The sequence below is a fragment of the Pristiophorus japonicus genome, chromosome 8 (genome assembly GCF_044704955.1).
Source record: "Pristiophorus japonicus isolate sPriJap1 chromosome 8, sPriJap1.hap1, whole genome shotgun sequence".
Lineage (NCBI taxonomy): Eukaryota > Metazoa > Chordata > Chondrichthyes > Pristiophoridae > Pristiophorus > Pristiophorus japonicus.
Window position 1 is genome coordinate 134,485,264 of NC_091984.1, and position 10,639 is coordinate 134,495,902.

At 42.2% G+C, this 10,639-nt stretch overlaps 1 protein-coding gene across 1 annotated transcript in view; it reads left to right on the plus strand.

Annotated features, from left to right (window-relative positions):
• Positions 1-3,165, plus strand: part of LOC139269165 (cyclic AMP-dependent transcription factor ATF-6 alpha-like) — a 686,031-nt gene extending 682,866 nt beyond the window's left edge. Inside the window, exon 10 of the mRNA XM_070888266.1 lies at positions 3,018-3,165. Within this exon, the coding sequence (XP_070744367.1) occupies positions 3,018-3,165 (148 nt within the window). The remainder of the gene's footprint in view (positions 1-3,017) is intronic.
• Positions 3,166-10,639: the final 7,474 nt, after the last annotated feature.

Here is a 10,639-nt window from a genome sequence, read left to right on the forward strand (position 1 = left end):
TTAGGTACAACAACAATGGGTGTAGCCCAATTACATCGATCTATCTTACAAATAATGTTCTCAGTCTCTAGTCTTTTGAGATCTTGCTCAACTTTCTCCTCGAGTGCATATGGTATGGAACATGGCATGCAGTAAACTGATCTAACGTTCTTCTGTACCCTGACACTAGACTTGAAGCCTTGGATCGGACTGCCCGTTTCGCAGAACACCTTCGGATACTGTTTGATAACCTCATCCGTTGATGAAAATCTCGCTTCCACACAAAAAATCTTACTCCAATCCAGCTTCAGTGAGCTCAATCAATTTCTTCCCAGTAAGGCAGACTTGTCTTCTTTCACTACTATTAGAGGCAAGTTCAGAAATTGATCTTTATATTTCACCGGTACGGTGATACGACCTACCACAGGAATTTTCTCTCCCGAGTAGCCTCGCAGCTCTATCTTGAATTTCTCCAGTTGGAAATCACGCAATTTGTCGAGGTACAGTGATTCCGGTACTACACTCATGGATGCACCCGTGTCAATTTCCATTGGTATCTTGAATCCCGCAACATCTATGTGAATTTTGATGCTTTCCGAATCGCTGTCCATTAACCTCGTGCTCCTGATGACGTGTAACTCTAACATCGCCTCGTCCTGTTGTTGTTCTTCCATGCTATGTAGACTCTTGGGATTTCTACTTATAGCTTTGAACGCTGCACTCATAGCTTTAAAAACTGGTTTACCCTTCAGTCGGCATGCCTTCACAAGATGCGTCGTCTTTCTGCAGAAAAAACACTCTGCCTTCACGTATGGACAACTTTGAGCAATGTGTTGTCCCAGGCACCTATAGCATGACTTCGACGCTCTGTTAGAATTTCCAGTTTCTGAGACTTTTGGCCATGCCCGTCTTTTACCTTGAACCTGCAGGTGATTTACCTCGGTTGACTGACGACCGTAATTATTATTTAATTCTCGGGAATATTATTCAGCCATGCCCATCGACCTCGCTGTCTGACAAGCAATCTCAAAAGTCAAGTCATCCGTCGTCAATAACTTCCTTCTGTTCACATCATTTTACACCCCACAAACAAAACGATCCCGTAATGCTCGGTTTTGAAAGTTTCCAAAATTACAGTGCATCGATAGCTTTTTTAATGCTACGATGTAATCACTGATACGTTCATCGGCCTTTTGATTCCGAATTCCGAGACGATAGCTTTCAGCAATCTCTAACGGTTTGGGGTTATAGCGCTGCTCCAGCTTCGTTAAAATCTCTTTAAGCGTTGTGTCCTTTGGCTCATCAGGCACAAGTAGATTTACAAGAGTGTCATATAATGCCGGACCTGCCTTCGATAAGATTGCTTTCTTGCGTTTCAACACAGCCCGGTTCTGGACTGCATTGTCTGGAACTTCGATTATGTAATTTGCAGTGAAATACATTTCTAGCCGATCTACATATGTTTTAAAACGTTCCCGGTCGTGTCTATATTCCCCCAAATGTCCCAATACACCTGCGGGTGCTGCCATTTTAATCTCTAGCTGTTCACACCGTGTGATGTACTTTACCTCTGATTTTGTAGCTTTTTTCCAAAGACAGAAACTTCCAAAGTCTCTCGGTCGGCTGGCTGAATCCTTTACCAACAAAATTTAAGCTTTAAATCATTCGAAAAATCCCATCTCCCGTCGCCAAATGTGATATCTTCACAGAGCACTCGCACACACAGCTTCCAACATGGCTGGCAGCTCTCTCAGATGTCTCCGGAAATCTGCCTGGTTCTGTTTATTATTATCCATGCACTTGCAGTACGCAATATGTCCACATACACAGTGTGGAGCAACAAACATTACAAGCTTACAGACATTTCACCAGGTTTAATTTTTGTGCTCAGTAACATTACAAAACTGCAATTTTTGGCACCCACTATGAAATAGTATTGCTGTACTGGAGAATGTTTAAAGAGCAAGGATGATGCAAAGCTACAATTAATGAGAGGCTAAGAGAATTTGATCTGTTTTAATCGACCACAGGGGATTAAGGGAACACTAAATAATGTCCTTGAAATATTGGGCGCCATGGATGATTCTTTTTGGGCAGTAATATTGCACATTTTATATCCGTGTAATGCATTGGAACGGTAGTTCAGGATTTGGTGTCATTTGTGAGCCTGTATGTAGAAAACCCACCTGCATCACTTGGGCATCACGTCGGCTGCGATGTAAAGCCGTTTAACTTCAAAAATACAACTTCTTAAATATGTGTCGGCAGTCCTGTTGCATCATCCTTTGGCTTTCAATCTTCGTGAAAACCTAACTTGATATGCCAATCATTTTTCCACTGCAGTTTTACTGCCATTTGGATCTTGATAACGTCAGCTCTGAAAAGTCCTTTCAGTATCTGCTTAGAGTTCTGCCTTTCCCCTTGATCCGAAAGCGGCGTTTGAAAAAGACAGTATAACTCAGTACTGCAGGGTCAAAATTGTCGCAGTGTGGAACTGTTGGTGCAGTTACATTGCATCATCATATCAGTGCCCTTTCACTAATTTGACCTAGATTTACATTCAGCCCAGATTGAAGAGAATATGCCCGCAATCTCTGACTTTAAGGGTGGAAAGTGAAATGTGTTTCAGCAGTCTGAACTGAATTCCTTGTAACTTTACAACACAAAACCAACAGTAATTGTGCATGGGATAATGTCAATCGGGCAAGTCTGCAGGGTGACGGGTGTGGGCTGGTGCAGTTGCTGATGGGAGATCTGAAGGTGAGGTTTAAGCATCCTCCTTGAGCCATTGTGTTAATGTGAGTGTTGTGGGATTGAATCTGCAGCAGACACAGGATGTATCCGGGAAACGCTTGATGCTGATAAGTAGAAAAAAATGGATAATGCTTCATTCCATAAAAAACATAATCTCTCACCATTCTGAGTGCAAAATTCATTGAAGACAAATTTGCAGAACCAAAAACTTTCAAGATCTGGCAAGATGTACATTAATGTGATCAATCTGTTGCAAAAATAATTGTTTCTGTGTTTGTCTTTAGTATATGGGAGAGAGATTCCAGGGCGCTGCCATCCAGTGTCAGTTCAGCTGCCCACAGCAGACATCTATTGGGATTTTCTGATGAAAATGGAGTTGGAGGTTTTCAAGAACCAACTGAAAAATTTACTGAAGGAAACAGTTTCAGGTAACTTGCCCTCATCACGGCAGGCACACATGTTATCTTAGTTAGAGTTGATGAATTTTTGAAAGATGACGGTTCTCTCATCCATTTCCGATAACCAATTACTAAAAACAGTTTTTTACACTTCAGAAGCAAATGCCTACTGTAAAACTTTTCCTATCGATTGTAATTATTTATTTATACATCCGAGACCGTTTTCTGTCTGTGGTATCATACAACAGTCTTTCACAAAGAAAACATCCCAAGGTGTATCGAAGAGAAGTAAGATTGGGCATCAAGCCTGAGTGGGAGAGTTAAAAGGGGTTAACAATGGTTAAAAATATAACTTGAGAAGACGACTAAAAGTGGGGCAAGTCGTAGCCTGATAGAGGGGTTTGGATCGAGTTCCAGAGATTAGGACCTAGACGGCTGTCAAAGATGGTCAAATGGAAGGTATAGAGGCCAGAGTTCGAGGGACAGAGCAAAGTGGTGGAGGGCACAAGATCATGGAGGCATTTGTGGAAGAGGTTAAGGATTTTGAAATTGATACATTGGTTGAATGGGAACCAATGTTGGTCAGTCAGGGTTGGAGTGATGACAAGGGGGATGAGATGAGAGACAGAATGAGGGCAGCAGAATTTTGGATGTACTGAAGTTTCGAGAGGGTGGAGCTCAGGAGGCTGGCAAGGAGGGCATTAGAGTCTCGAGGTGACAAAAGCATGCATTACAGTGTGGGCTGCATTGGGAGTGCAGTAGAGGTGGGCACCATCACAGAGGTGGAAGTAAGTGGTTCCCTTGGTGGCTATCTGAAACTCAGCTTTGGTTCAAGTAGAACACTGAGGTTGCAAACCAAATGAGGCCGCCTGAATGAGCAGTGGGGAAACGATATGGTGTAAGTGGCAAGGGTACAGAGTTTTTGTCAGGCATTGATCTTCCCACTTAATTGGAGGAAATTCTGGCTCGTGCTTGTTTGTCGAACAGGCAGTCTGATAACATTGAGGAAATTGTAGTTGTGAATTTTCAGGTGGCACTAGGTGTCATTAGCATATATACAACAACAACTTGTATTTATATTGCACCTTTAATGTAGTGAAACGTCCCAAGGCGCTTCGCAGGAATATTAAGTGAGAACACTTTGGCAGCAAGCTGCATAAGTAGAAATTAGCGCAGGAAGCTTGGTCACAGAGATAGGTTTTAAAGATGGTCTTGAAGGAGAAAAGAGAGGTAGAGAGGCGGAGAGGTTTAGGCAGGGAGTTCCAGAGCTTAGGCGTCTCAGCATCAGAAGGCACGGCTAACCAATGGTTGAGCGATTGTCATCAGCGATGCTCAGGAGGGCAGAATTAGAGAAGCGCAGACATCTCCATTGCAGAGATAGGGAGGGGCGAGGCCATGGAGGGCTTTGAAAATAAGGATGTGAATTTTGAAATCGAGGCATTGCTTAACTAGAAGCCAATGTAGGTCAGCAAGCACAGGGATGATGGAAGTTGACTCCCTGCAGTTGGGTGATATTGCAAGGGATAACATATAATGAGTAAAGAAGGGGCTAAGGATAGAACTTTGGGGTACACTGGAGGTAACCATATTGGGGCAGGATGTGGAGTCATGGCTGGAGAGGCAGGTAAACGTGGAAGCATGCAATGTGAGTCTACTGGAGGTGGATCATGGATGAAAGATGGTGGAGGAGCATGGCGTGATCAAGAACATAAGAAATAGGGGCAGGAGTAGACCATTTGGCCCCTCGAGCCTGCTCCGTTCAATTGTATTGAAGGCCATAGAAAGGTCATGAAGGTGTGATATGTCCGAGTCACACAGGATATGATTGGTGGCCTTGACCTGAATGGTGTTGGTGCTGTCAGTGATGCAGAAATCAGACTGAAAATATACGAATAATGTGGAGATGTATGATTGTCGAAACTGTTTTCAGTGGGTAGCACCATCTTCTCTCAGTCAGAAGGTTGTGGGTTCAAGTCTCATTCAGGGACTTGAGCACCAAAATTTAGGATGACACTTCAGTGCAGAACTAAGGGAGCGCTGGACTGTCGGAGGTGCCATCTTTCGGATGAGACTTTAAACCGAAGTCTCGTCTGTTCTCTCAGGTGGACATAAAGATCCTGTGACACTATTTCAAAGAAGCCAGTGGAGTTGTCCTTGGTGTCCCGGCCAATATTTATTCCTCAATCAACATAATAAAAAATGATTATCTGGTTATTATCACATTGCTGTTTATAGGAGCTTGCTGAGCGCAAACTGGCTGATGCGTTTCCTGCAGTGCTTCATTGGCTGTAAAGTGCTTTGGGATGACCGGTAGTTGTAAGAAGCGCTATATAAATGCAAGTCTTTTTTTAAATGCTAATTTTGTTTGCATATTATACATTCATGTTCTCATCAAGGAACAAACAGATCCCAATATTAAATTCCACAAGAAGCACAGGATTGTCAGGTTCCTTCTAATGTGACCGTGGCATTGTTTTTCAATGGGTCTTTCTCTGTGCCTATTCCATTTCTTCTTCTCTCACAATGTTATCCTTGCCACCTGTTCACACTCCCAGAGCCCTACTTACTGCCCACCCAATCTCCACCCTTCACCACCAGAGCAAATGAAAGTAAAAGTAAAATGAAACAAAGTTGAGAGAAAAACAGTTCACAGAGAGACTAAAAATGGATGTTAGAAAACCAAAAACCATTGCCAACCACAGAAAATATGCAACAAAACAAAAAGAAAGCTAGCCAGGCATGGGTCCCCGCTTCCTCCCTCCCAGCCTCCAGCTGCTCTTTTATCTGTGGACTCTGCTGCAGCCTTTCCCTGCCCAGCCTCGGTACTTGCTGAGGACTACTTCGTTATCATTTTGCTGTGGTGCCTGGGATTTTTATAAAGTGGTAGAAGAGACAAAATTGAGAAATTAGAAAAATAACTGGCAAGAGGCATTAGAGAGATGTGGCAAATAAAACATCAAGGGAATGAGAGACTTGGAGAAAGAGGTAAGCAAGAGTCAAGAACAATCAAACAAAAGGAGGCATAGATGATAATGAGAGGAAATGTGAGAGTCACACAGAGAATGAGAGAGTGACAAAGACCAATAGGGAAACAAATATGGAGTCTGTTAAAGCAAAATCGTTTGTGGGTAATATCATGGAAAGATGCCCTTTTTATAAACCGAAACAAACACTCAGCATCTATGAAGATAGCACAAGTTAATGCGTTGAATGTAGCCCTTCATTAGAACTTGGTCAGTTCAGCTGAAGATCTGTGCCTGAAATGTTACCTGTCTGTTCTCGCCAGAGGTGCTGATGAGCCTCCTGTCTGCTTGCAGCATTTTGTGTTGTAGATTTCGAGCATTTGCAGTCTTTCGCTTTTTATTAGGTCCTTCAACCTCCCTGATTGAGATCTTTATAATTGAGATTTTTCAACCCTTTCCAACTTTTTCCTCTGTCTGGAGATCCTGTTACAAGCATTAAAGCCCATTGTTTGCTGCTTTCCTACACTGCAACAATGACTCCACTTCAAAAAATACTTCATTGGCTGTGAAGTGCTTTGGGACGTCCTGAGGTCGTGAATGGCGCTGTATATTTGCAAGTTTATCTTACTTTCTTTAAACAACAACAACAACTTGTATTTATAAAGTGCACTTAACGTCCCAAGGCGCTTCACAGGAGTATTACGATATAAAAATTTGACACCGAGCCGCATAAGTAGAAATTAGCACAGGTGACCAAAAGCTTGGTCAAAGAGAGGTATGTTTTAAGGAGCGCCTTGAAGGAGAAAAAAAAGGTAGAGAGGTGAGAGATTTAGGCAGGGAGTTCCAGAGCTTGGGACCCAGGCAACAGAAGGCACGGCCACCAATGGTTGAACGATTATAATCCGAGATGCTCAAGAGGGCAGAATTAGAGGAGTGCAGACATGACGGGGTGTGGGGGTTGTGGGGCTGGAGAAGATTACAGAGATAGGGAGGGTCTAGGCCATGGAGGAATTTGAAAATAAGGATGAGAATTTTGAATTTGAGGTGTTGCTTAACCGGAAGCCAATGTAGGTCAGTGAGCATAGAGATGATGGGTGAGCGGGACTTGGTGCGAGTTAGGACACGGACAGCCGATTTTTGGATCATCTCTAGTTTATGTAGGCTAAAAAGTGGGAGGCCAGCCAGGAGTGCGTTAGAATAATCAAGTCTAGAAGTAACAAAGGCATGGATGAGGGGTTCAGCAGCGGATGAGATGAGGCAGGGGCGGAGACGGGCGATGTTACGGAGGTGGAAATAGGCGGTCTTACTTATGCTGCGGATATGTGGTTGAAAGCTCATTTCAGGGTCAAATATGACACCGAGGTTGCGAACTGTCTCAGACAGAAGTTGGGGAGAGGGATGGAGTCAGTGGCTAGGGAACGGAGTTTGTGGCGTGAACCGAAAACAACGGCTTTCTTGTCATAGTTGTTAGTACATCTATGTTTTTGACCTGTTTTCCACTCCCCTCGTGGGAAATATTATAATTTTAGCTGCTTTTATATTGGCGTGAATGGGGTGTTTGTGCAGTTGGTTCCTGCAGCGATGGTCATGTGCAGCTGGTTGTACCCTAGCATTTGATTGGGTCTTCCTGGACACCAGCCTTAATGAATGCAATAGGTTCACAACTGGGTAGCTGCTGGCTGCATGCGATCTACACATTGGGACCTGATGGTGTATTTTGAGCTTTTTCTGTTTTGATTTTAGACATAGTTTCATTGTGTTCTTTAAGTAAATCTGACATTGTTTCAGAATATTGATAATATAGACACGTAGGATCTGACAGCACTAATGTGCTCATGACTGAAGTGTCAAATGAGGGGGAACATTTTAGTAACAGATGGCGAGGAAATGTAGTGTGAGCTTTGGGAGTTGGTTATCGCCATCAACTCGCACCCCAATCATGTATTATTTATCAGATGTATCAGGAACAGACCTTGTTTTAGAACTTGCATTCTGCCAGTCTTTTCCGCTTCATAACTGGAATGTCTTTTGAGTCACGAAGAGAAATGAATCTAGCAATCATTCCCACACTGTACTTGTTTATGGCAAAGGGCTTGATGCAGTCATACTGGGACCTGGATGATGTTCCATGGGTTGCCCAAGCAGGCATTCGACATGGATTAGCCTGCACACTGGCCGTGGCAGTTTGTTTATCCTCAAAGACATCATATCATTAAGCCTATCTGTACTCGCATCGTAATCTGTCTTCATACTGCTTTCCATTTCTGTGATCGCAGATTCCATTTTTTGCTTTCATTTTTTTCCTTCAACGAAACCTCTTATTTTTTTTCCCTTTAAAAGAAAGACGTGCATTTATATAGTCCCTTTCATGACTACCGGACGTCCAAAAGCGCTTTACAACCAATGAAGTACTTTTTGAAGTGTAGTCATTGTTGTAATGTAGGAAACGCGGCAGCCAATTTGCGCACAGCAAGCTCCCATAAACAACGATGTGATAATGAGCAGATAATCTGCTTTTTGGTGATGTTGATTGAAAGATAAATATTGGCCAGGACACTGGGGATAACTCTTCGAAATATTGCCATGAGATCTTTTACGTCCACCTGAGAGGGCAGATGGGGCCTCGGTTTAACGTCTCATCCAAAAGACAGTACCTCCAACAGTGCAGCACTCTCTCAGCACTGCACTGGAGAGTCAGCCTAGATTTTAGTGCTCAAGTCTCTGGAGTGGGATTTGAACCCACAACTTCTGACTCAGAGGCTGAGTCACTGGTTGACACGAGTTCTGAAATGAGTCCCCAAATTCTATTGAACTGCTTTCTCCACTTTAATTATAAGCCCAAAATATGCAACTTGTGCTCTTCAGGTGCTGTGTCTGATCAGACACAAAATGTGCTTTTTGTGCAGAAGCTAAAAATGTTTGGAGTTGGGTGGTGTGATGATCATGTGTCGGTTGAACAGTGAGCCTGTTTCAGAATTGATGAGACTGGATTGTAGTTGTCAGCAACTGTTGAATTATCCTGTCTTGCAGTCAGAAGAAACTTTAATCTGCTTGACAGGCTTTGTATAGAATTTTTAAAACATTTAATAAAAAATGTTACAAGGTATTTCAAAAAGTCAGTCATTTCAAACACAATTTTACAAATTAAATCAAGAAAATGGTAGGCATTGAACAATGAACTGTACAGGCATCATGTGTTTGTGATACAGTCATGGGCCATATCTAATGTGAAAACCAACGTGTGATTTTTCTCCTCTGTACTGTTCTTTTTAAAATCCGGAGGCGAAAGCTGCCGAGATGTGGGCTCCAGCCTCCGCCTGAAGGTGGTGTGAAACCAGCCAGCAGTTTTTCCCAAGTTCAAATACCCTCGAGACATGCCTTTCGCAAACTCTTGGGAAAAACTTTCCCTCTGTCAGACAAACAGCCAAGCCATAAAGCTTGAGAAGCTTGGAATCATGAACTATATTGAGCTCTCTTACTATAAAAACAAAAGAAAATGTCTATAAAAAGTGTTTTCAATATGAAATGTAGTTTTAAGCATGTTTCTGTGCCACTTCCTAGCCAACAGATCTTAACAATTTTAACCTTCCTGGATTCTTTTTCTCTCCAAGTTTGGGATGTGCTGAAATCGAGATGAAGTTGTGGCAACTGAAGGCAACATTATTGGTTTTTCCATGTTTCAAGGGTGATTCTTTTTAAAGCCTCAGCAGCTTTATTTCTCCATTGACAATCTCGACTTTTTCCACAAACTGGAAGTTTGAGCTGTCTTGACTTGTGGTTATTCTCTTTTACAGTTCTGCCAAATATTCACAGTTCTGTGAGTTTTTAATTTTTGTGTATTTTGGCCTTTTTTAAAAGGATCACTGAAACATCAAGGACTCTCAAAGAAGTAATTCCTGTGATCTTTATTTATTTTATAAAGTCAAGGTGTTTGAGTATGCAGAATTTACAGTAGGCCCATAACGTAACACGCTTCGCTGTCAGAATTCTATTGCACTTCTAATTTCCCATGAATTGTTAATTGAACGACATGCTCATTTGATCATCTAACCTCTATGCTGGTTGAATTCCTCTTACAGAATCGTTCCTTTACTGCAGCTTTGTTGATGCAACAACATTTTATTTGCCTGTTTCATTTTTATCAGGATCAGATTTTGCTTTTTAATCAGCAAATAAACGTGGCTTGTTTCATTAATTTCATTTGCAAAATTGTTCCTTTGAGCTGACTATAAAAGGTTTGTTTAATTTTGAGGATTTGTGTCCCTATCTTTTTGGACAATTTTCTTGTGTGTTATATTTTATATTGTTAATTGGATATATGTATGAAGTCGAGTCTGGATTGGTTTATCTGATAACTTTACATTATTCTCCAAATGGGAAAGGCCGTGAGCTTGTTGATGTTATTTCATGACTGCTTCCCAACATCGCATGTCGGGAAGACCGCGAGAGGTGGCCTTTTTGAATGCTTGATTCTTAAGAGTGAGCCAGACAGTCTTCAGGAAGTTAAAATAGCTGAATTGTTTTAGGGGTGTCACATTTTGGAAT